At 40.6% G+C, this 26,683-nt stretch overlaps 3 protein-coding genes across 7 annotated transcripts; 1 reads left to right on the top strand and 2 right to left on the bottom strand.

The window, feature by feature from the left end:
• Positions 1–519: 519 nt before the first annotated feature.
• Positions 520–7,302, top strand: alas2 (aminolevulinate, delta-, synthase 2). Its single transcript, XM_068598008.1, has 10 exons — positions 520–658; positions 1,806–2,155; positions 2,235–2,324; positions 2,454–2,676; positions 3,128–3,312; positions 3,434–3,613; positions 4,366–4,530; positions 5,352–5,620; positions 6,119–6,281; positions 6,653–7,302. Exons 2-10 carry the CDS (start codon positions 1,825–1,827, stop codon positions 6,814–6,816), a joined length of 1,770 nt encoding a protein of 589 aa, XP_068454109.1. The 5' UTR covers positions 520–658; positions 1,806–1,824; the 3' UTR covers positions 6,817–7,302.
• On the bottom strand, positions 5,255–14,618 carry ttc34 (tetratricopeptide repeat domain 34). Of its 5 annotated transcripts, XR_011079656.1 has the most exons (10): positions 14,554–14,618; positions 14,301–14,471; positions 11,795–13,582; positions 11,346–11,568; positions 10,258–10,450; positions 9,738–9,904; positions 9,051–9,324; positions 8,658–8,872; positions 7,445–8,098; positions 5,255–5,672 (listed from the first exon to the last, which is right to left on the bottom strand). XR_011079656.1 is itself a non-coding variant. In XM_068598004.1 (9 exons), exons 3-9 carry the CDS (start codon positions 13,507–13,509, stop codon positions 7,553–7,555), a joined length of 3,333 nt encoding a protein of 1,110 aa, XP_068454105.1. In that variant the 5' UTR covers positions 13,510–13,582; positions 14,301–14,471; positions 14,554–14,618; the 3' UTR covers positions 6,618–7,552. The 5 variants fall into 5 exon arrangements, 4 of the variants coding, with proteins under 4 accessions (XP_068454105.1, XP_068454106.1, XP_068454107.1 ...); XM_068598004.1 differs by lacking the exon at positions 5,255–5,672 and having other exon boundaries at positions 6,618–8,098; XM_068598005.1 differs by lacking the exons at positions 5,255–5,672; positions 14,301–14,471 and having other exon boundaries at positions 6,618–8,098; positions 14,554–14,611.
• Positions 14,619–17,235: 2,617 nt separating this feature from the next.
• Positions 17,236–23,364, bottom strand: si:ch211-112c15.8 (uncharacterized). The gene is given in 8 exon segments (XM_068598218.1): positions 17,236–17,762; positions 20,592–20,694; positions 20,971–21,008; positions 21,203–21,352; positions 21,597–21,691; positions 22,648–22,708; positions 22,830–22,961; positions 23,308–23,364. Coding segments are annotated over 4 exon segments (810 nt in total). The 5' UTR covers positions 21,345–21,352; positions 21,597–21,691; positions 22,648–22,708; positions 22,830–22,961; positions 23,308–23,364.
• Between the last annotated feature and the right edge of the window lie 3,319 nt (positions 23,365–26,683).

Below are 26,683 nucleotides of genomic sequence, written 5' to 3'. Positions count from 1 at the left end.
ATATTTATTCTCATTATTCTCATTAAATTGTTCTCTTTGTCAGTATTTGGCTTTGGTTATTTTTTTAAAAAGAAGAAAAAAGAGTTTCATGAACTCCTGAGTAAACAAGTCAAAATGAAACACCAGTGTGTGTTAAAAACTATTTTACTACCTTGTTATTTGTTAAGTTAAGTGTTAACGTTTGGGTTGGTGTTGAAATACTTATTATCACTAAAAGATATATTATTGTAGCTTTAGTAGCTTTACTTAAATAATTGTAGAATAGTTAAATGATTAAAGCTTCAAGTGACCTTCAAATATAATAAACAATATTATTATAAATGTATGTTTTTGAGAATGCAGCATCAATGTGGTCATTTCACTCTGAACTTAGATTTCTGAGTGAAATGACCACAATTAAGTAATTTTACATGACAGAGAGTGATGCAACCTGAATGTCACCGTATCAGCATCTCTGCACCTCCCATACTGGACACACACACACACACACACACACACACACGCACAGAAACGCACACACTTTCCTGGGAGGCCCCCAAAGCTAAGATCTGAACCAGCTGATTGCAGAATGCTGTTCGACATCCGACTAACTGTTGACATTTTCTGACCTTCTGTCTATTTGCTGTCTCTGAAGTTCGTCCTCAGTGCAGGTCAACAGGTGAGCTTCTTAACTCTTTGTTTTAATGTTATTGTTATTGTTATTATTATTATTATTATTATTATTATTATTATTATTATTGTTGTTGTTGTTGTTGTTGTCAGCATTACTCTTATTATTTAGATTTTTACTTATTATTTAGACTTTTTACTTACTTACTTAATTACTTAAGAATTCGTGTTATTATGAAATACACTGCCATATTACAATAATTAAAATAATACAATAATTTCATGTTACATAGTTACATAGTTACATGACACATATAGCAAAGAAAACATCACACATAATAATTCATGCTTCATTTATTCATCCACGTAGTAGATAACACACTCCATAAATAAACAGTCATTTCAATGACTTTTTTGACAATAGATGAGAAGAAACATGAGATGTGGATACTACAGCCAATATGTGTCTTTTTTTAGCACATGTTATAAAAGTTAAACGTCTTCAACAACGACAAAGATGTCACTAAGATAAAACTTGTGAATTGTATGTGATGTTTAAAAAGACTCCAGTCTTTTACAAACCAGCAGAAAGATAACATCTTGCAACAAGAGAAAGCCACAGATTCCAGGAACTGCCTTATCTGCTGACCGCAGGAGATTGTGATAGAATGACATCTTCATCTGCAAATGATATTTTATTCATTAATATCTTTGTCATCACTTAGATCTTATTAATCACATCTAACATTAACGTTGTCCTCAGAGTTTAATGTCGGGAAATACAAGTTGTTCAAAACAAGTAAACGTACCCCTGCTGTGTTTAAAAGAGAGTTATTTGAGATCAGCCTCAACTGATGACGTCAGTTCTTGAGCGCCTGCAGAGTTAAGATAAGCAGCAGCAACCTGCCGCACCCTGGAGGAGCCACCGACTCTGGAGCTGAACTCAGCCACTGCAGGCATTGTTGGCTGCTCTGAACATGTTTCAGTTTGTAACGATGATGGGATTTTTAAATTCAGTCATCCTCATTTTACATTTGGATCAACCTACTATAAAAAGGGAAACATTTATTCAGGCAAATGTACAAACAAAACACTTTGACTGCAATAAAATGCATACGCTTTACAGATTTAGTGCATAAGCCTTGAAAGCTCTGTGGAATAAAATGAATTTCCTGTCTTCTGTCTTAAACTCGCAGTAAGAACAGCAGCAGTACGATGGCTGCTTTCCTTCATCACTGCCCTTTCCTGAAGTCGGCGCCTCAGCCAGCTTTGAGGAGAACCGGCGCCGCCTTGCTGTCTCTGGCCGATCAATGCCCCATCATCGCTCGCCAGATCAGTGTGAACGGCACGGCCTCTCTGGAGGCCAAGCTGAGCCTCTCACCCACCAAGCAGAAGAGTCCCCAGCTCCCCACGTTGGACCAGAGGAGGCTGTTCGCTCAGAGGGCTACGCAGGTGGCTGTGTCCGTATCGGAGGACTGCCCCTTTGTCTCCTCACAGATTGGGATTGTCCGAGCCAGGGCTGAAATGCAGGAGGACGTCCAGGAAGGTAGGAAGAATTAAATATGGCGAACATACAAGACGAAATAGGAGCATCTCACACTAACAGTCCTGCACTGCTCTTGCAGGCTTGATGACTTCTCTGTTCAAGGGTTTTAAGGATTCAGTCCTCCCAACATCAGCTACCAGTGTCCCCCAGCTCCTCGGAGACAACATGGGTATGTTTTACAATTGAACTGAGCTCAAACCCTCTAGATGCAGCTATAGTAACACATGTATCTTTAGACTAGACTATATATTTATTCAATGCTGCCACTGATTCAGAATCACAACTATCACCTTTGCAGTCGGCCCCAGCTACGACTATGACCGCTTCTTCGTTGAGAAGATTTCTGAGACAAAGGATGATCACACATACAGAGTCTTCAAGACCGTGAACAGGAGCGCTGAGGTCTTCCCCTTTGCTGAGGATTACTCCGTGTCTGGGCGGGAAGGCTCCCAGGTGTCAGTCTGGTGCAGCAATGACTATCTGGGAATGAGTCGGCACCCTCGGGTCCTCAGCGCCATCAGGTAAAAGGAGACAGGGAAAGTGTGTTTGTGTGAAGTCTTCTGGAAAAAGTAGGAACAATCAAAGTCATTTGGAAGTCTCTCAGGTGTCTGACTGCACATATTTCAAAGCTGTCTAAATAGTCTTTTTTACATAGTGGAGGTGAAGCCTTTTAACAAAGAGGCCTAATAATACATCTTTGCATCAGGTCAAAATGACAGGCTTTAATAATTTTGCTGTCAGGTCTCAAGTCAAATCAAGGAGGCAAATGTCGAATTATTAAGTCTTATGTTCGTTAAGTCCAGTAACACATCCTGAATTTTGATTCTAGCTCTGGCTGAAAACAAACTATTTGCATTTAGATGGTAGATGTCAATCTATTCTCGCTGTCTTTCTGAATTCAAGAGCCTTTTTTATTCATGACCTAAATCATGCGAGCTGAACGTTTTATCATTTTGTTCTGGATGTTGTCAGAGATGCTGTAGACAGGCACGGCGCAGGAGCCGGTGGGACCAGGAACATCTCCGGCACCAGTAACTTCCACGTGTCTCTGGAGAAGGAGCTCGCCCAGCTACACCAGAAAGACGCAGCTCTGGCCTTCTCCTCCTGCTTCGTGGCAAATGACTCCACTCTCTTCACTTTGGCCAAGATGTTGCCAGGTGAATACTGACCTCTCACCCATTTTTCTTGTTTCATACGTTGCAGAAAGATTTATGCTATCTGAGGGTTGATACTGTTGAGAGGGAAGTCGTCTCACTGTGTGTTCACTTTGGCACACAGGGTGCGAAATATACTCTGATGCGGGGAACCATGCATCGATGATTCAGGGCATCAGGAACAGCCAAGCCAAGCGCTTCATCTTCCGCCACAATGACAGCCGACACCTGGAGGAGCTGCTGCAACGCTCAGACCCCAAGACACCAAAGATAGTGGCATTCGAGACTGTGCACTCAATGGACGGTGGGTATTTTGAAACGTTAATATGGAGATCATTTTGATTTCCTGTATTTACTTATTCACACAGTGGAGGGTAAATCTAGTTAAATGTGTCCTCTCTATGCAGAAAGACTTTAGATATAAATCAATTTGATCTTGAGTCCAGACTCCAGAGTAATACATTGGGATATTTATTTAAAATCAGTATAATATCAATATACAGAAAGAAATATGTAAATTTGTGTCTCTTTAACAAATGGAAATATCTTAGCTCATTATATATTGGTGGCTGTGTGGTTATGAAAATCTCCAGCTCACAGTTAAGAGAACATATATTTGTAGTTTTAATAGTGAAATGTTTTCAGATAATTAAACAAAAAGAAACTTACTAAATTGGTAATTCTGCACGTATATTAGAAATTTAAACCAATCACCAAACACAAGATTCATATTTCACAGCTTATATAGAGAAAGCTAGGTTTATTCATTTGAGTATTTATATTTCTACAACCTACAATTATTCAGCTTGCATTATTTGTTGTTCTCCTTGAGAGGAAATAGTTGTTTTATACCCTCAGCTCTATTTCTGTGTGTGAACAAGGACCATGTCCACTGTGTATAATACACTATAATGCAGTGTGATTTGTAAATGTATTAGAGATTTTGATATTTGTAAATAGTGCAAATATCTCTCTGCATACGTTTGAAGGATACATCTCGACCTAATATATATTGCAGAGCTCTAATTGTAACACCTTATCCTGTGTGGCTTTCAGGGGGAATATGTCCTCTGGAAGAGCTGTGCGATGTCGCTCATCGTCATGGAGCTCTGACGTTTGTGGATGAAGTTCACGCCGTGGGCCTGTACGGAGCCCACGGAGCTGGAGTGGGAGAGAGAGACAACATTATGCACAAGCTTGACATTATTTCTGGGACCTTAGGTTAGTATCTCTTAAGGAACTTCTTCTCCCTTCGATATTTTTATAGAAGTAAGCCAACTGTTCGGTTTCATGTCTATTTTGTTTTTGAAAGGGGGGATGGAAACAGTATGAGACGCTGAAAGGGCGAGGCAAACGGCTTCAACTGTCTTAGATTAATCATCCCTTTTCTTGGTCAAACTCCCATTTTGCCCTAACATATTGCCAGTGCGACAGCAACAGCTCTCAACCAGCATGGGACTGGTCTGGAGTTGGTAAATGAGGGCAGGAGAGGTGTGAGCTCTCATCAGAAGAAGCAGAGGGTTTATCAGCGAGGGGCCGGCTCTACTCCCTCTCTGGCCGTGCCGATAAAACCTTCGTCAGGGAGTCGAGGCAGCTTTCTGACAACAGGAGGTTTTTAAGGTCATAGTCATGTCTTTATTTGACCCTAAAACAACAATCAATCATGTATCAATTCCTCATATCGTCTATCTATAAAAAAAAATATTATATTTAAGATGTATTGGTATAACTACGGAAGTATATTCTCATTATCAATAGAATATGATTAAATGTGTCATGCATAATAATGTCAAAACATGTCATGTGTAATTATGCATGGCATATTGAAGAAGGTATCCATGGATTCTTTACTTTAGTAAAAGTAGCAATTCCACATTGTAATATGCATATTTCAGCAGTCAAGTAAATGCATAGAATTTAGTGTGAAAAAAAGTGTAAGTGTAAGTAAAAGCAGAAATATTAAAGTTAATTATGTTGTTTGTACTTATGTAACTGCCCCTCCCATTACTGAGTATTTGCCCCCTTGTCTGTTCCTGTTAAAGGCAAAGCCTTTGGCTGTGTTGGAGGCTACATCGCCAGCAGCAGCGCCCTGGTGGACACGGTGCGCTCCTTCGCGGCCGGCTTCATCTTCACCACTTCCCTGCCCCCGATGGTCCTGGCTGGAGCTCTGGAGTCTGTCCGGGTCCTGAGGAGCCCCGAGGGGCAGGTGCTCCGCAGGTCTCACCAGAGGAACGTCAAACACATGAGGCAGCTGTTGATGGATAAGGGCCTACCTGTGGTCAACTGTCCCAGCCACATCATCCCCATACGGGTAGGAAGGTTTGGCAGTGCTGCTGCCTCCAACCATCTCACTGCTCCAGCTCCTGTGTACAACACAGAACATATGGAGACCAGAGCGTCCCTGAAATAATTAGTCTTTTTCAGTGTTTAATTATAATCCAATGTATAATCTTTAAAATGCAATTAGAAACCATTGAAATAATTAATTAATTTGAATTTAAATTATGCAAACTCAATTATTTTTTGAGATACCATTTTTTGTGATACAATTTAAAAGTAATTTAGGACTATCAGGTTTTGCATGCATCATTTAAATGCGTATTTAATTAATCAATTTGTAATTTATCTTTTCAAATGCATGAGATGATTTTAAGGAAACATAGAAATTCTACATTTCCAGTGGCATACTCTTGAAACCATCAGCGCAGTTAATCACAGAATGGCTTTGATTCGTACATGTATGATTGTTTTTTTTTTATAAAATCCTGCACTTAACGCCTTAGATCACCTTTCAGTTATCATTTTGTAGGTAGGCAACGCTGAGCTGAACACCAAGGTGTGTGACACCCTGCTGGAGAAGCACAACATCTATGTCCAGGCCATTAACTACCCCACAGTGCCTCGGGGCGAGGAGCTGCTGAGGCTGGCTCCGTCTCCTCATCACAACCCCGCCATGATGAACTACTTTGTGGGTGAGTGTGGGGATCCTTCCCAAAATTAGGTCAGGTTAGGTTGTTTGAACAAAGGTCCAATCAAGGTAAATGGGGACAACGGCCGGTGCAAGTGATTTATATTTGTCATCAATGAGTCTCTTTGATTTGTAAGCATATACTTCTCTTGGCATCCACTTGGCACCATATACATCAATGCAGTAAACATGACAATACTGGAGATCTTTAAATGGTTGTATCTTAGGAGCTAAACTAAACAACAACACAACATCACCTTAGTGTGTGGTTTTTTATAATGAGCAGAGATTCAATTCTAAAGCAGTGAATTAAAAGCTAAATGAATATTGGCATTTAATTGTTCATTATCACGAGTGTCTGTGTTTCATTTACAGAGAAACTGGTGGAGGTGTGGAAGGAGGCGGGGCTCCTGCTCAACAGCCCGGCCACAGCTTCCTGCAACTTCTGTGATCGCCCGCTACATTTCGACCTCATGAGTGAGTGGGAGAAATGCTACTTCGGCAACATGGAACCACAATACATCACTGTGTTGGCATAATATCAAAGTACAAGCAGAAAAATGTAGCTTCTCAACACAAGTGCGATGCATGCCCTATTCAACATCTTCTAAAGTCCCTCTTCAGGTGCATCGAGAAGAGTATATCGTACTGATTTTGCTTTGGTGTTTACTCATGCTTTAATGCAAGCGGAATATACTTTATTGTTGTTTCCTGTATTTGTTTGTTCTAAAATTGTGTTTTCTTTCATGAATATGAATAAAGAAATGTGTGCCTTCTCCATTTCAAAAGCATAAAACCTGCACATGAGCCACTTTCTTATATATCTTATCTAGTGATGGTTTGAATTAAACTATATTTAATTTAATATATTTAACGCATCATTTTCTTTATACCATATATTGATCATCATAATCCTGATTCGTTAACATTACCAAAATAATTAAATTACTGATGTTTCATTTATAAAATGTATGAAGTACCAAAGTTAAACGTGTTTTTAAAATATGGATTAATAAAATATTAAATAAATCTGTGGTGTTGAATATAGCTACTGTTCACATTCACCTCCCGTATCCAATATCCTGATTTGCTATAATTATGAAGATATTGATGAATAACATAAAAAGCACTGTTGTTAATGCTACAAACTTCCAATGAATCACATACTATAAAATTGCAGAAGACGTCTCATCCGTTTGACCGTCTATACAGTCACTGGCGTGGCTACATTGATTGAGCTCAGCTGAAGCTCTTGTGCGCTTCTCACTATCAACACTAGTTGACGTTGCAGGGACTGGCCACTTCTCGTTTGACCTTTGCCCTCAGTCTGCGGAGCTCTGAGTTCTCATTGTCCACAATGAGGCCACACTCAATCATTGTCCAGGCTTTATTGAGCTGCTGCTCCCCATAGTGCTGCGACGCCCCCCGCAGGAAGCACTCAGCCAGACGCACCCTCCCCAGACCAGCCTCCACACACTGGACAGCCTGGTCCCTGTGGAGCTCCAAGGCCCGACTGAAGTCCTCCAGAGCTGCTCTTTCTCTGGAACAAAGCACCAGGCTGCGGCCTCGTCGACACAGGTCCTCCGCCCAGACTTGAGAATCATCCGAGCAGCTAGAGTCAGGACCATTGTGTTTCTGGATAACTCGGTCCAGGTCAGATATGGCCCGCTCATGAAGGCCCAGCTGAGCGAGGCAGGCAGCCCGCTGGCGGAGATACTGGAGTCTGTGATTTCCCACGGCTTGTACTGACACATTCAGAAGTGTGAGGGCCTGATCCCACTGGCCACCTGATGACACACTGCTGGCCTCCTGTGCTGCAGCCTGTTACAATATAGAAGCCGAGCAATTCATGTGCAATTTATATATAAATAAATACTCCTAATGTACCATACTTTTGCTATGATGGGGAAAGATGCTGTTGCCCTGTCTTATAAACCTGTTTTCATGATCTATTGATGCATCATACATTATGCATACCTTTCTATCTTTTTTTTTCATCTTAGTGTCCATTTCAAGCATATGAAATATTCATTGCAATACAGTCAGAGAGAACATCCTAAATTGAGGAAGGTGCCACTGCAGTTTCAAACAATTAGTTTTTTATTTAGTTGTTTAATGTATCTTTGGTCTAGACTTTATTAAACCATAAAATATGTGAAGTGAATGAGAACGTTACCATGTAAAAACATCAGATAGAAGAGATTAAAGCAAAAATGCATGCATAGAAATCCAAAAGATGCCAGGAGCTTCACATCACAGAATCACAGAGGAGTTCAGTTTAGTGTGAAAATGTTTTTGCAACACTCAACTATATTGCTCTCGATCTCGAGCAATGCCGCTCATTCTAAACTGAATCTAGGATTCCAGTGTGTAGGCTTACCTGTGCCATGCGTTTTCGCTGATTGAATGGGATTAGGGCCAGCAGGAAGTCCAGACTTGACGGATCTTTTTCAGTCAGTTTGCTAAGTCTGCGAGCTGCGCTGCGGTAGTTCTGCTGCCAGGCCTCCACCACACCCACCCTGGCCTGGGCCACTGCATCTCTTGGCTCCTGGCCAAACACCTGGCATAGATGAGCACCTGCTGCCTTCACTTCACCTGGAGCAGATGGACCATAAAACCAGGAGTAACGATTACTGTAAAGGGGGCACTAGGTTCAGTGGTTCTCTTTATCAAAGTGGAAACACTTCTCAACTTAAACTAGTATCTATTTCCAGTGATATCAAGGATCCAATTGCGGATTTCAGCAGCAAGTTTGGCAAAGTTCTCATCTCACCTTTGGCTATAAGTGTGTCCACATAGAGGAGATGCCATCTGGGGTCTCTGCAGTCAGTCCTCATCAGAGCTTCACCAATTATAAAAGCCTCTCTGAGCTGCTCTTCATGGCAGGGGACAGCTTTAGTAAGCAGGGTGTCTGACAGATTGGTCCGACAGAACTGATGCAGCCAATCACAGACCAGCTTCCGTGCCTTGTCCTTGAGTGACAGGATTTCTTTGGTGACAATGTCAACGTTTATCTGAAGTGCTGCCAGGATATCATGAGTGCATTCCTGAGGGGAAGAAGCCGTTTGAATGTTATATTTACATAAATTAACATAAATATTGCCTGCAGCGGTCTTATCAGCCAACATTTAAATATGTTTGTAGTAAAAAAGAGCACTCTGGAGATCCCATTTGCCTAAATTATTCCTGTTGTTAGGTTTGCTGACTTCTCTGTCAACATGATATAATACATCGTTTGCCCTTTTTTTCCTTGTCCAAGTTGGTCAAAAAGCGCCATACTGGCCGTTTACAGATATCATATGGACATTTCATTGCCAGTTGCAGCCACTAATGTGTAAAAGTGCTTAATTAAGCTTGAAGTCTAGAGAAGGCCGCAGCAAAGGAATGAAATGTTTTAAATACTGAACAAGCTCTGAGCTACGGCATGTTTTGCTACGGTTTAGTTTCAACTCAAGAGTACCGTTTGTTGGTTCAGCATGAGATAAGTGAAGCCTCTTCCGCAGAGAGCCCGGATGTGTTTTGGGTGCTCCTTCAGAATGGCACTGAAATCAAAGATGGCTGTTTTTCGTTGGCCCAGCAGGGCATAACACCTCGCTCTCTCGAGCAAAGACTCTGCTGCCTCGCCACCTTGAAAAACAACATTCACAGCATGAACTTTTGCAATTTCTCCTTCCATATCCCCAAATAAACATACAGAGTACAGTATATGATAAGAGTTATAATTGCTTGTGCTCTAGTTGGTTTTCTTCTAGTTAAATAATAAGGAGCCAATCTGCCTGTTTTGTGTTCAGCATTTTGAAAGTTGTGTGTCTCTGCTGAACTGAAGCCAAACATAGAAACAAAGCCTCTGTTTTGTGCCAGTCCTCTCTTTATCCCACTAATCCTATCTTGATTAAAGTATTACCCACTATTTATTAAGTCAACAATCGGAAAGAGTCCAATAACAAACATCAATATCTCCTCAATTCAAATATAATCACCAGAGGCGATGATAGCGATTGAGAGGTATGCCACAGCCTCCCTGACGTCGCTCTCCTCCCGCGTGCCCTTCAGGATTCTTTCTGCAGCAGCGTGGCAGTGACCCTGCAGCAAAGCCCGGTCCTTCTGTTGAGCCACAGCCAACAGGGGGCGCAAGCAGCTTGTTTCGCTGCACTGGATGAGCTTTTTCAGCAGCTGCAGAGACAGATATCAAAGCTTTATATGTTTCACTATAAAATATGCTGATGTATTTATTAAGATACCTGACCTGACACGCCACTGTGTTGTAATAGTATCACTTCTGAATAATGACAAAATGATGGTATTCAGTTCAATTCAACTAATCATTTAAGGCTGAGGCCATTTGTATGCTACTAATGTAAAACACCTACTGAAATAAAATCTATTTTCTGTCTGTCTATTATGTAGTTACAATGTGTTGCAACATGTCTAAGCTGTTTGAAAATAATACAATGTATTTATGGCTGAAAGCTAACCAGGCCTATCCAATTTACCCGACACACCCAATATAAATTGTAATTTTAATGTGTTTTACAATTAACATGCAGTCATAGCTGTGTAAGCTATATCTATAGGTGAAAGCTCTGTAAACTATCTGAGAGTAATTGTAGGTAATACAATAATGTGTGCTCTATTTAAAAAACAACATTACAAATGAAAATATATTGGCGATAAAGAATAAGACTGAATCAATTGATGTACATTCCGTGTGCTGAACATGCTGGTGATTCTGCAGCTGACAGTATGATTTACTGATATACAAATTATCAAATCTAATTAGAGTGGTTGTAAATAAGTCTTTGTTGTTTCTTATTTGTTGAATGTAAGAGTAGAGCAAATGAGAATGACGCAAACAAGGATTATAAAAAAATATTGTCACACAGAAATCTTCAATGGGTGACCGTGTCTGCTGTATGTGCAGAAATTACAGTTAGGTTTGTTAAATCACTGATAATAATGAATTGCCAATGTTCCGAGTTGGGCGGGAACAAACTCTGGATCCCACTTGCAGAAACATGTTGGTGGCTCTGCACCTCACATTGGGACCCACCATCTCAAACGTACTTACCTGATTGGTGTCATAAAGAAAGCCTCTGTGCAGCTGCAGCAGGGCGAGTCGAGCCAGGATGGGTGCCCGAGGACCGGTAGGCCCGATGGAAAGAAGGAGCCGGTAGGCCTCTTCCACTCGGCCAAGCTGGTACAAGGCATCTGCCGCCAGGATCTGAGACCCATCAGCACCTGGCTGGAGCTCCATCAGCAGCACAGCCAGAGACTGGACACCAGCAGGAGTACTAACGCACGGAGCAGGAAAACGTGTAACAACAAGAAAACACATGAACAAGGATTTCCACACAAATTGCATGGCTACTTTCAAATGTTGGATAGGTTACGCACCCAAAGGCCTTTTTCACAGCACACATTTTGACTATGAAAAGCACCAGTGTTAACAGCATGAACACCTGTTCTATGCATGGATTAATAGCATTCATGTTGTTATGTACAGCATGTCCAACATACCCTGATCTGTCCATGTCTCTCTTTGATGGGGCCTGCAGGTGATCCCTCAGCTGGGGCTGTTGGGAGTCTTCACTGGAACTGGACTTGGATTTGTGTCCTCCTGTCCTCTCAAGCATGACTCGTCCCTGCTCCAGCAATACAGTAAACAGCAGCCCCCGGTAGTTCCATGGCACCAAGCAGCGAACTGTTAGTGCTGTTTCCTGGGGGAGCAGCATGCTGGCTGTCACAAAGTCCAGAGCTGTGAGGTAGTTTGACCCGCTCATCATGCGCAGGAGCCCCCTGCCACAGAGTGCCCGCACACAGCTGGATGGGTGGGGGGTATTGTGTTCAATCACGGCCTTGAAGTCTTCTAATGCCCCCTTGTTGTCATCTGAGAGAAGGCGTGCATATCCACGAAGAACCTGCACCGTGTTTTGATAGCTCTGCTGACCTTGGGCAGCAGCGAGCTGGCTACAGATTGAAAGGGCCTCTTTGTGTTCCCCTCTGAGGAGAAGACAGTCGGCCAGTCGTACCCGTAGCTCTCTACCTCCTCCGTTGGGCTCTAGATAGCACAAAGTCCGTAACTGAGTGATCACGGGGTCCAGGAGCTCAACTCCTTCCGTTGATCGCAGGTCTGTGCGGACGAGTACTCTTTCTCTGTAGGCAACCAGGCCCCGCTCTGCATGCTGACGGAGATGGTCGCAAGCAGCCACGCCTGTACCATGATCTGCGAATAGCTTTTGAAAATAAGTTCGGGCAGTGGCAGGATGCATCTCAAATGCCTCCGCCAGATCCCCGCAAGCCTCAGCGGTCCGTCCACCCGCCGACAAGCAGGAAGCTGCTCGACTGATCAAGAGTCTAGCTCTCCTCTCAGGAGCGCCTTGGAATGACTTGTCTGTACTACTCTCTGATGTTTTTGGACAATGACCATTGTGCAAAAGAGAAGAGTACACATCTGCGCTGTCCCAAAACCTGCCTGTCAAAAACAGAAATGCTGCATGAAGTTCCTGCACTTCTATATTGCCAGGGGAGATAGCCAACAAAAACGCAATAATTGTAGCGGAAGTCTCGACATCCAACTTCTCCTTCTCCTTTGTTGTCACTGCACACTGACTGTCAGATATTATTGAGGGATGTATGAGCATTAATTGATCTGTAAAAGCCTTCACTATTTTGGGTAGGTGCTGAGCTTGTCTGCTGTTCACCAGAGTGACGGTTTCAGATTTGTTACTCTGGAAAGCTTTGAGGTAAAGCTTCAGCCCCTTGATACTGTGAGGCTCTGAGAACAAGCAGGCCAGAGCTCGAGTTATCTCCAACACCACATGAGTCACATCTTGTGGATGAGGGTTTCGCAGCCCCTCAAGCAGAGAAGTGCAGCGAAAAAAAATCTCCTCGCAACCATGCTCGCCACTCTGAAGGAGGGACTCCATCTTGAAAATGGTGGCTGTCAGGTTGTTGGGGCAGAGTGTGGAGAGAAACACAGCCGCAAGGCCTTTATTAAGACCCTCTGTGTGGTGGTTCTCCTCATTACTGTCGAGCCAACCTTCTAACGTTGAGATCACCCCACCCAGACCTGACTTCAATTTCCGCATGTGGGCAATGGTGGAGGCTGCGTGAGTCCTGAAGGCCGATAAATAGAGAGAGGTAGCTCTCCCCAGCTCGCCGACCGCAAGGAGCTTGTCTCCCTCCTCACATCGCTCTGAAACATGGCCTCCAGGTCGAACCAGAGCGGTCATGATCAGACAGACAACCCTCTCTGTCTTTGTGTCTCTCCTCACCTCTTCACATTGATGACAACATTGATGTCACCTGATGGTTAAAAAACAAGAAATGAAGATGAAGTTACAGAAATGTTGACTTGTTGAAGCAGGAAAAAAATCTGAGGGGTTACTAATAGCATGAACAAGGGCTCCTCAAGTGTCTGGAGCAAGAAACTGAAGCAGCTTTATAGAAACAATCATAATTTATGAATATTATTTTACAGCTGGAACTGTTGTTATTACTGTTTTACTGCTTATAATACTATTTTTATTGTATTTTACTATGTGTCTCTTGTGTGCACTTCGCCTGGCTGCTGCTGTAATCCTGCAAAACCCCCACTGCAGGACTAAAGGAATATCTGATCTTAACTTCCTTTGTGCTGTTTTGATGCATCTCCCAATCTTGCAACAGTATTAATGTCCTATATAAACAAGAAACACTTACTTTCAGTCGCACATGTTTGAAAGTATTAACATGCTTACAGCACCAGCATTGCAAAAACAATACATTAACCTTGAACTGGAATTGAATTAAACAAATGTATATTGGCATAGAGTGTATTTCAAGCAGTTTACCATTGCAAACACTTGCATGAAAACAAGATACACAAATGCACTCATATGGCATTACAATACACCGTGGTCCAAATGAATAAAATACGCCTGCTTATAATACGATGATTATTTTTTTTTGCATTTTGAAAACTCAATAGTCCTCTTGTGTCGGGGGGGGGGGGGCGTCTTTATCTGGCACATGCTTCACATACCTGCTCATTTGGCTTGTGTTGCCAACAGTAGACCCACCGAAACCTGAAGGAACCCAAACTCCCCAAACTGAACCACGTCCCGGGACAGAGGACCTGGTGATGTATGTAACTCAATAGCTGTCGGCCCGGAGTCGCCAGGCCAACACAGCGAGTCCACGCACACAACGAAAGCTGTGGGATTTTGGTTGTTTATGTTCCTAAGAGGATGCAAGTGGAAAGACGGAGAGAGAGAGACATGATACAACAAACTCACCCAAACTCGCTTCACATCATGGGAAACTCTCTTGGTGAGCGCGAGCTGTTGTTCTCGGGAGCGCGCGTCCGGTTGCCAATAGAAACTACTAACGCTCGTGCTCACAGGAAGACCACAGCACCCTTTCGTTGTTTCAGCAGCTTAAAAGTCGGCGACAAACAAACATTTTCCTCTATAGAAGTTAATGCTTCTAGGAATTTTAAAGGCGTGAAATAGCTGTAAAAATGAGAAATGTCGTTTAAATACGTCCAAAAAGGCGTTCATTGTTTTCATAAAGCGGCATACCATGTTCAAATGTGCTAACTGCAGTATGTGGCAACATGTGCGCATGTGTTTGTGGGCTACTATGCAAAAAACCCGTGAATGTATGTTTAACCCTCTGTCAGAACTTCAGATGCTGTGGTTGTGTGCCTACTAATACTGCCAATGTGGGAAAACGTGCAGCTCTGTATGGGATCTCTATGCTTTTCTATTCAAAGAATGATAAGGACAATATAGGACAGATGTTCTTTGTGCTGAAGCACAATTTGCAATTCATGAGATTGGTCGAATCCTGCTCAAGAATAAAAGCTCCTCAAGCACCCTGCCTTCATATTCTTTGTATGGAGATGTGCTCAACTGCACACCAGCTGCTGCTGTTTAAACACTCAGGCAACACTGCCACCTTGTGGCCAACGTCTTTATTCTTTACGATGGCACCTTTTACCACACATTTGTGCCATGTGGGTGACTCCAGTGAGGATAACGTTCCTAGCTCTGACAGTTTCAGGGTAATAGTCCACTCATTGATTGTTGTATCAACATATACAAAATGTAACAACATTAAAATAAATAATGATTATAAAATACACACACACACACATAACACACATGTGACCAAGCCACAAACCACAGACCTAGATTACAGTTTTTTTCAATTGCTAAACGACAGTGGGCACAACTGGAGTCACATGTGCAAAACTCTAACTACAGTCTGCACTACCAACAGTCATCTGAGCTAAACAGTTCACATCACCTGCCAAACTCATTTCAAGCAACACAACTCTTAACACATGGCTCAAAACATGCTCAGTGCAGCCAAAGACTATGCACAACCCTCACTGAGATAACACACACTGTCACTCAGACCACACTGAGAGGAAAAACACTAGCATCAAACACCAATACAGAAAAGACAAACTTTTCATCTTTACAGTTTGAACAATTTCAGTGACTTCAAAGTAATATTTTCTTCAAAGAAAAGAGTGACATTTTTTCCAAAATGAGTCTGAGTTCTACCTATATATATATATATAATATATATATATATATGTGTGTGTGTGTGTGTGTGTGTGCGTGTGTGTGTGTGTGTGTGCGTGTTCACTAACAAGTCTAAAACGAGACACCTGCTCAGCCTTGCAGCTGAAATTGCAATCAGCAGTGTTTGAAAGGCACGAGGCTGAAATCTATTCCGTTTTGAATGTGTGGTTCACAGTTTTGACAGCAGTGTGTTAGCATTTGAACAAAGTGCTGTAAATCCACAGTGTTGTGCAGGTTGTGGTTAAAGTCATGGGATAAGTGTGTAGAGTTTTGAAAACTGTGTTCAAGCCATGAAAAGCAAACTAGAGTTTGGTCCACATGAACTGCTGCTGTGCAGACTGTAGTTAGAGTTTTGCACATGTGACTCCAGTTGTGCCCACATTCGTTTAGCAAACGAAAAAAACTGTAATATTTCAACATTGATTAATAAACGTCATTTACTGGACAATCCTTGACTGCCTGGAACTGAATTGACACACAGAAACTCTGAAAGTGAGATACACCAGCCCCACGACCGGAAACATGTGGCGAGGAATATATGTGGTGAGGAAAACCCCAACCTAATGCATCTTGACACCATTTATTTGCAGGAAACTGAAAATCTGACGTCCTGTGGGGATTTCAGTATTTCAGTAAGGGTGCGCGACAAGAATTGATGAATTGATGAATTGTTACACCAAACATTAATTCTCAATGGAGACAAGGTTGTGTTGCTGAAACATCATGGATGTACACTAAAATGTTCACACAGTTTAAATACTAAAACTGAAGAGGAGTCTTGAAATTGACTTGTTAAATGCTAAAAAACATTTTTTTTTAAATAGGCACCAATCTCTAGAGCTATAAAAATAAAATATTGATTAGAATTCACAGTATTATTCTTTTCAACAGTCAGTTATTCTCACATACACAATTACAGAGTAACACAAACTTCCTTTTTAGCATTCCGCTGTTAAAAACCACAGCACTCAACTCTTGACATTTACGAGAAGCTGGAGGTTAAATGGTGTGCTAGAGGGTGTATAAAATGTATAAAACGGGGGATTCCAATTTTCTTTTTAAATCTCCACCTGGATTACTGAAGTTCAGCCTGAGGATTAACACACCGTAATGTCCTTTTTAACAATGCTACTGTTGTTGTTGTCCTCACATGCAGTGGAGGAAGACCCTACCCCAATTCTGCCATTCAAATAATTAAAAAAAAGCTTAACCCAATTAGCACTGAAGAAGGGAACATTGTACACTTATTTAGCATTCAATTAAACAAATATCAAAAGATGTAGAAAAAGCAGAAATACACCACCTGTAGTTAGGCCTATCAGGGTCTTGACAGTGCTTCTGTCTGCCATCTAACTCTGAGCTTGATTATACTAAACACCTGCATTACTCAATATGAGTCATTTGTGACATAATTGCAGTTTTCTGAGGTTGTACCATGTAGACGCTAAAGTTAGAAACGTCCTTTACAGGGACTGGCGTCCACGGCTGAAGCACTGTGGGCACTGGTGCACTGGTACAGCCTCAGGTGTCCTGCAATGCCCCATTGAAAGCATGGTCTTTGTGACTTCTGCAGGCTGTGAAACCTTGCTTTCACTTCAGGCCTTCAAATGACAGCTTCTCCACGCTTTCCTGCAGCAGCTGGGCACAGCCAGATAAATCCATGTAGTGCAAGGCCGAGAAGACATCGTTCAAGCTCGCGGAGGAGCACTGGCTCCACAGCCTCAGCATCTGGTACTGCCTCTCCAGGGAGCCCTGGCCCAAGCCGGCCTCCAGCTCCACCCGCTCCAGCTGCTGATCCGTCAACGAGAGCAGACGCAAGAACTCCTTCCACCTTCGCAGGGGCACCTCCTTGATGATCGCATAAAGGACGATGGCCGGCCAGTGATCGGATTGCACGTGTTGTCTGGTGGCTGGAGGAAGAGACAAAGGTGGACACTGAAAACTCCGCCATGGAAAAAGGTCAGCTGCGAGAGCGCGGTGTCTGTTTTTTGGCCAACTGTAAACCCAGATTCAAACTCAACCAAAAAGGTCATCAAGATACAGAAGCTGTATAGAGGTATTTGAGTTGACCATGTGAGGAGATTAGCTTTGCGCTGCACTCATTATGAAAAGGTCTACGAACATCTAATGCCAAACTTGATATCTTGATATATTCCCCTGTGCCATAGCACTCCACGCTGTTGCACTGCCTTATGTTTGTTGTCGGTGGCCTTTTCTTTATGTGTAGTTCCACCTTGTGGTTTTCCAAAAATAACATTGCGTAAATTACTGAGCCTTCTTTTTTTTTTAAAAAAGGAACTTTTATGAGCAGTTATTTTAAGATGTACCTCTTTTGTAGAAACTAATATGCTTGGATCTGAGAGCTAAATAGAAAATAGGGAAGTCAGAAAGTATTGAGAGACGGACTAAGGTTTGTTATAATGTGTCCTCCTAATGTCCCTGACAGTAAAAGAAAAGCAGACAACCACCATGTCCATTTTATGAAAGGAAAGAGAGAAAAAAATCCTCATCACAAAACCAACAGCCCTACAAACACAAGGGGGTTTTCAGCTCAACCACAAATGGCAGACACAATGATATCATAAATAACAGGAAATGCAGTAGTTGTGTGTAAGGTATTCTCAGAGGTTTAACTGGTGTGTCAACCTGTACCAGTATCAGCCGATTGCAATGTCACAACTCAAATAGCATTATTAGGAATGAAGCATTGATCTGCCGTACTTTGCTTCAGATAAAGGAAACTAATAAAATCACAAATTCGGCAAATGAGCAAATGAAAGGTTAAAAGAAAGCCCAGGGAAATCTATGTGGCTTCATCAAGCTTTTACACACCTACTACTATAAACAATATCTGAACATGTGAGGATATTGATGATTTCAAAGGAATTAAAACATGATAGTTACGGATGGAAATCATTCACGGCTAAGTGTCATGCACTCACTGTCGGATTTGTTATTTCCTCTCGTGTTGAATAGCTGATTGAAAAAGGAGATAAAAAGTGTGGGCGTCTTGTTTCCCGGTTTCCACTTTCACTATGTGGGCCAAGGCTGATCATTGATAAGAGCACTGAACAAGTAGAGATAAAAGGGCACAAAGTAAGAACACTGCAGCTGGTGATATTGTTTTTCATTTTTTATCACACGGTGGTTGGCATGAGTGACATGATGACAACGTATGCTACAGTCGAGCTGTGTTCGATAAAGAAACAGTAGTTGAGGGGTAGTTGAGTCAATAAATAGGAAACAACTGCAATTTTACCTGTAACGAAACAGCCGTTTAAACTAACTAGAAATCCCAGCATCAAAGTTAGAGCAGCAGTATTTAGATTTGCATCATCAGTAATCTCAAACCATAATCTGTAAAGGAGTTAGTGTCTTGCTTAATGACACTTAACTTCAGGAGAGTGGATACTTGTGCACAAAGACATTTAAATGCATCAATCCCTAAAACAAACATATTTGATCTTAATGTTCTTGACATTGTTCGTCATTTTTTTCCGACAAACCCATGGCTATGCTTCCAGATCTTGCCCCAATTTAGACTTTTTCTTAATGATATATCTTTACGATCATTTCTTTCTAATCTATCCAAACGGGCTGTCTGGGATCTCAGATATTTATTCCACTTTCTTCTATGCTTGTTTTTAAAATAGCGACATTTTAGGAGTTTGCTCCTTCCTCTCAAATGACCAGTTTTGAACTTCTTAGTACCAGCTCACCTCCAAACGATCGTTCCTTGAACACTCCTGACCAGGTCTTGCCTTGACTGCCTTCACGTCTAACAGTAGGGAAAGTGCTCTGCTCATAGGGAGTGATGATTTCACTAAAGCTTCCTTCAGTATACCAAAACACCTCTGAGCTGCCTTCAATGTTTGTCTCTTATGACATTATTGTTGGTTTATCATTATTTATTGTTATTATTTGCAGTGACAGCATCATAAGATGCTTTCTCATCTTACATTTTAAAGAGGCGAGGGAAAAATGTAATAGTGCAGGTCAATGCACTGCCACATATTTCTAAAATATTCCATTATCTTTGATTGATTGATTTTGGTGGCAAATAGCTGCAATCTATTTTAATAAGCTGCATTTCACAATTCAAGTTAGTTTTATACCATAAGGTAAGGCAGTGTGATTTGATCAGCACCTTTTACAACAAGGAAATGGCATTCAGGTTCAAGTCTAAATCCTACTGAGACATTAGTCTTCAAATTATTTATATATTCTTCAGGTGATAATAATAACATGTTCTAATTGTCTCAATGTGTCTGAGTCTGTGACTACAGAAGATTTCTGTTATGGTTTGTAGTCTAAACGTTATCGACTGAAGCTGAGGACACAATTGTTGTCTGCATGATTACGGTAAGAAGCCCGAGAATGGAGCCGTGGGTAACTCCATGTCAATGTTGTACGCTTAAATGTGAAATTACAGATTGCCACAAAGTAGTCCCTGTCCACTTTTCCACTGTCTGTGTTTCGGTGGCTGTAATTCAAGACCTTAACAAGAGTCGCTGACTGTTAATACTCCTGAGAGTGCTAAAGATCTGATGTCTTGTAGTATAAATACTTTTGGAAAAGCCTTTCGGTAGAATATCAAGGCAGCATTCAGGATGATTTAAAATGCACCTCCTGCACTTGGAGAGAAACAATGATGTCAAACATCACAAAATATTGAAAGATTATCCATCCAAGTCTTTTACAAGCTATGCATTGATTTGACATCGAATACTTAATCTTACCTTTTAGTTCATGGTCTTGAGAACTGACGTTCGCCAGATGTTCTGGCGCGGCTGGACCTTGACTTGGAGTCATCATGGGAGTATTCTCAGATATGTTTAATGTCTTGAAAGGACAAAGAAAAAAGAGAAAGTCAAAAGCTTTGTTGCAACCACATCTTTAAAATGTTAAAGAGGGATTTGTGAAATTCCTTATTATTTACAAAACAAATCACAGCTTTAGTGTAATTTAACTTCAAAATGTGATCGACGTTTCACCTTTGCTCTCGGTAACCTTTTGTGATTTCTTTTCTCACAAAGCCTTCTGACTGTCCACCTACAGTACTTCTACAATCTGTATCTCAATCTCAACAGAACACAAAATGCATAAATGAGCACAAACCAGTGTGTTGGGACTGCTGCATTGATGACTGCTTTGTTCTGGAGGAAAGCAGATATTATCAGTAAGCTTCATACTCACAGAAAGCATATTTATTCAAAACAAGATTCAGAAAAATGAATTTTTAGTTTAACACACAATGCCACAAAGTAAAAACACTCCACTATAAGTAAAGGCTGTGCATTTTAGTACAGACGTACTTCGAGCTAAATGTAAAGTAATGTAAAATAGTTACCGCTGACATCGGGGTCCTCGAGAGGCCGCTCCAGGTGTTTGTTCACACTCCAGCAGAGAAAGGGGCTCCTGGCGAACAGCAGCAGGAACCAAAGGAATAACAGAAGTGTCACCAGAACCACCACGAGATACAGCCAGGACATTTCATTCACTGATGTGGACACACAGAAACACTGACATCATTCGACTACCCAGCAATTCTAATAATACTCAACGCTTACCACACATGGTGCAGTAAAAGATGAATCAATCAGGTTCTGTTAAAGTTAAAATATCCTCAGCTAAGTATGAAGTAGGTTTGAACATATGGGTCACAAAGCTACGAAACCGTAGCCCAATGAGTTATACTGTCATGTCACTTGTTAAATGAAGTACAGCACATAGTTAGCACTAACAGTTACGTGGAACTGCTGTCACAACAGGACTTGAAATGCTTGAAGCTGGGGTTCTTGTAGATGAATTTGTAGAAGGTGAAAGGTTTTCCAAACAGCTGAAAAAAAAGAAGAGACTATTAAAGAGAACAGAGGAATCTAACAACACATTCATCCATCGATACATTTTTTTCTTTTTGGTCAGGAGCCGATATGAACAACTGCGGAGCGCTAGCGGACGGATACCATAGTTACAACCATAGTGGGGCTACCTTCATTAAACCACCATAACGCCCAGATGTTTCATATTTGCAGCCATACTGTTCAGCACAAATAATGCAGGGCCTTAGTTCAACCACAGGAACTGAGTGTCTATAAGTTATATCAGTTATAGGTGAAAAACAATCTGGAACAGAAGGATCATGAGCGTCCACCACTCGAACACAAAGACAGCATGTCCCCTGACCTGAAATTATCCCATGCCTGATTTGGCAACGGAGGTACATTTTAGATCAAGACGAAAAGGAAGTAAAGAAAAACAAGTTGTCATAAGTCTTAAATTTGTGTACTCAATTTGTGTACACATTTTGAATAAGATAAACAGCACAAACCACATTATAACATTTGAGAAGCTAGATTCAACTAGTATATTTTTACTTCATTAAACTATTGAAACAATTGATTTCAAATCAGTATGATACATTTTATGTCAATCAATTAATAATTGTTTCAGGTTTCGTTTCAACCTCACAGAAGTTTTTGTCAGACTTGGTCCAATAAACATGACAGAGAAAGTGGTACTGAATATTAGAAGACCATACTCTCTTACCAAAATGATAGAGGAGCCCTCTCAAAAGAAATTGTAAAAAAAGAAGAAAAAATATACACCAAATGCTTACATTATAAAACTATACAAAAAAGAAGCAATTATGATTAAGGTGTTACTCAGAAAAGGGTAAATAATGTTCTGTTTTCTGCCACATGTTGGTTGCGGGTCTGTGTGCACGCTCCACTTTGAACCAAAAGACTCAAACATGTCAGTTTTAGACAGCTATCATATTGTAAGATCTCCTACCTTTTGCAGGACTGGCACTTCCTTTTGTAGTCAGGAAATTTATTTATTAACTCTGAAAAATCTGAAATTGTGAAAAGAATTTTATGTTTTTCTTTTGAGTTTATATTATATTCAATAAACCAGGATATTATTCACTATGGCAATGCCAATTTAGCGCTTTAATTCCTTTTGATCTCACTTACGTTCACAATCTTTACATTCGCATTTCAGACAAACAAGTGAGTCGTAAGAAGGCCTTTTCTTGTAGTAGTATCCTTCCTTACAGTCACATACAGCATCACTGTAACGGGTGCAGTTCTTTATTGTCTTGTAATCTGCAGGAAGAAAAATGTGTTTCTGTCTCAATCCACAGCATTTTACACTCAATCTTGACAAGGTGCACACAGGATTACATGCTGTACATTCAAATCAGAGACCTGCTACTTTACACTATGCTTTAACCTATCAAAAATAAAACGTTCCTTGGATCCCAAAAAGTGAATATCATTATGAAAAGAGTTGAACATTAGCTGCAACAAAAACACATCATAATTCATTTAAATAACCAGAAAATGTTGTTCCAATTTATAATCTTGGTCAAATGCAATTCTACATAACATCTCACAAGCTGATGGCATGTGTCTCTATTGCCTTATAATGGTATTTGAAGAAGATACTTACTACGACTACATGTGCTACACCTCTTACATTTATCAATAGAGTTTGCTATTGCTGTGAATGAGGTATTGTCGCATTTTTCACATCTGTGCTTTGCGACTGGGTCATCACATTTACCAACTTTATAAGAGCCTGAGAAACAATGGAAAAAAAGGAGGATGAGAATGAGTTCATATGTGTTTAATCCACTTAAACTGTAATTGACAGGGCCAATGCATACCGGCCCATGTTAACTTACCAGGCGGGCACAGTTCATTACATGCATTCCACTTTGGTTCTGTAACCTTATTGTAACTCTGACCAGTGGAAAGAAAGGCCAGTATCAGCACCTAAAACAAAAGACGAGGTTTCAAGTATGTGTAGATCCCAAATAAATAATCAAGTGACACATTTCCACTCCAGCTGCAGTACCAAAGGACAGCTGTCATGGAACCACGGCTCAATACGACTCAATAAGTCACTGTGGCATCTATTGTTTTATTATTTCCATGCACCTAAGATATCAAACCGATCTTCTAATTATTAAAAATGTATATTCAAATATGTTACATCCAGCCTATACATAAACACAAATTTTCAAAATGAAACATAGAGGAAAAGAGACACACAGAAAAAACACTTTACATTAATGGGGATTTGTCCAATTTTGAAAAAAAGAGCAGAAAGGTTTGCCAGATCTTATCAAACTTTCTAGTTGAGTCTTGACGATGTATACTTCAGCTGTTTGAGATTGAGATGAAATTGTGTTCTTTTTTTTTAATTTGAGGAGAGTTACTTGTTAAGTAAGCAATGTAGTGAAGGTCATTGTTCTTAACCTTCCTTAAGACCACCCTCAACTTGGATTAATAACAGTTTGAAAGGGTATCAAAACCCTCTGTTCAAACAATATGGCAGCAGGTGCCTGGGTCACACCTTCATCTTAAACAAATATAAACCACTCCTGAAAAGTGTGGACTATTTGATGTCAGATGGGGAGTGAAGCCGCCCTGGACCTTCTGCATATTGATGAGGAATATACCAGAGCAATAGCTAACCTCAGGCGATTCTGCTATTCGTGAGCCCAGCTCCTCATCACATAGTGTCATGTGCTCTAAGGAGGGAGATGGAGAGATGATCTTGCCTAAAATAGATGATACACTTTTGCACAACAAGATGACCTTCTCTAAAGAAGTCCACAGGTCACACCTCTCACCCATTGATGGAGTATAGAGTTAATGAGGGAGGCAGGGACCGAAAATCATCCACAATAGGATGCTTTAAACGATTTAAATGAATCATAAACTGGCCTTCAATCTTAAGAGCTTCAAAGACAACAAGGTTGTTGGTCAAAAAAAGGCTCTTGCTTAGTGGCAGCTGACAGGCTTGTGAGATTGTTGTTCAGTAATCACCATTTTTACAGAGTTATGTTTTGCCAGTCATTGAGAAACAAGCCCCTATACCTTTTGGTTACAGACGCACCAATACGTCTCACAGCTGAAGCGCTTAGTCAACCAACCAAATATGAATGCTAATTGCAAAAAGACTATGGATTAAGTTGCGCAAAGGTGACAGTTTTCTGTTTGTCTTTTTTGACAGTAAACTGAATAGATTTGTGCTTTGGACTGCTGATAAAACAAAGCAAGGCATCTGAAGATTTGCTGATACTCTAAAGACCAAATGATTAATCAAATAATCTAGATCAAACAATATTGTAGATAATCCCAATAATCAAGCAAATGTATGCAGTTATTAAATGTGTAGACTTTACTACTCCGTAATTGCAAGACCATGACAGAGAAACGTACTAACAGCTCCTGTCATGATGAGTGATGACGATCTAAAATAGACTCAAAGAAGCTCAATCATCCCTGAAATTGCCGTGAAGAGGATCAAAATAAAACATGTGATTTGATTTACTCACCAAAACAAAATCCATGGTGAAAGAGTAGACTGTGAGGAATGTAACGATCAACTTTAAATTAATGTTGGTGTCATTTGAAAACAAAAAGTCAGACAATCACAAACTAGTCGTCACCAGGCAAGGACGCCACTGCAATCATCCGAAGGATGAGTGATTTTGACTTAAAGACATCTGTCGATTTCCTCTTAAGCCAAATACAGCGTTAAAGGAAGCCTGTGTGTTTGTGTGTCAGTACTGTCAGTTCTTTGAAATCTTCAGAGAAGTGTTGCAAGAAACAGGAAACAGTGAGATCATGTAACGTCATTGAGATCCTTCGCCTGATTGTTTCCTATGATTCTACTGCGCCGCTGACATAACGATAAATACGTACGTATCCTTTGTGGGCCGGATATAATGTTTGTATGTAGGTGGTAGTGGTGTGTTTTAGATGAGCTTGTAGGCAGGTGTCAGCGAGAGGATCAATAAACAACAGCAAACTGAATCAGAAGGGTGGGTATTAGTATAAATATATATCAAATCAAACATGAAAGTCTAATTGACTGTCGGAAAGTATTGAAATGAGAAGATACCGTACTGAAGTGAAATTCCACTGGGTGAGAGTTCAAAGGATAAATGGTCTTGACCTATTAGTGTATTTATACTGTATATAATAGAATATGAAAAATAACATATATAACAACAGGCTAAATTAATTATTTACTTCCCTACAAGTTATAGAAATGAGGATTTGAACCAGCTTTATGGTTTGAAGTTCCGTTTTTGGCCGTTTGTGATTTATATTAAAATGTGTAAACACAAAACGATATCGACGTGGTATGGGGTACTGCCCTACAAGATGTTAAAAACTGACAGAAGGAGGTGTATGGCAGAAAGGAAGAGAATTAGTTGGACAAGACTAAACTGTCCTCAGAGCGCCTCACCAGTCAGTATTGATTTGGTTATTTGTAGGTCAGAAGCCGTCTAGACATGGAAGTTACAGTTGAGATGAATGTGGGTGAAAAATGAATCGAAAAACTGTTTTAGATGTCTGAGCTACATATAACTATAATTTCAATACTGTTTCAATTACACAATTACTAAAACATTACCGTTTTACAGGGAAATATGTATAGTTCACACAGGATATAGGCTCTAGTACAGACTGCATGTGACTAGTATATAAAGAAAGATGTGGTTCAGGAGGTATCGTAAAAAAAAAAAGGTCTTACAACAATAAAATATATCAGAAATAAATTTAAAAAACAATAAATCAGGAGCAAAAGAAACATCAACCACTGTTTTAATTTTTTTTTTTTAAATCTATACATCAAAGTTTATAACTGGGCTATATTTCGTTGAAAAGTGAGAGTTAAAATGAAAGACAAGATTATAAAAATCCCAGATGTACCTTCCCTGCATGTATCTGTATGGAATTTCTCTTCTAATATTGCAAGATTTGAACTCAGATTATACAATACTATTATGTAGATAGACTCAAAA

Source organism: Clinocottus analis, unplaced genomic scaffold, assembly GCF_023055335.1.
Source record: "Clinocottus analis isolate CAN_PGR_092001 unplaced genomic scaffold, fCliAna1.0.p SCAF_4, whole genome shotgun sequence".
NCBI classification, from domain to species: Eukaryota; Metazoa; Chordata; class Actinopteri; order Perciformes; family Cottidae; genus Clinocottus; species Clinocottus analis.
The sequence above is the reverse complement of the archived record's forward strand: the minus strand, read 5'-3'. Positions and strand labels throughout refer to the sequence as shown.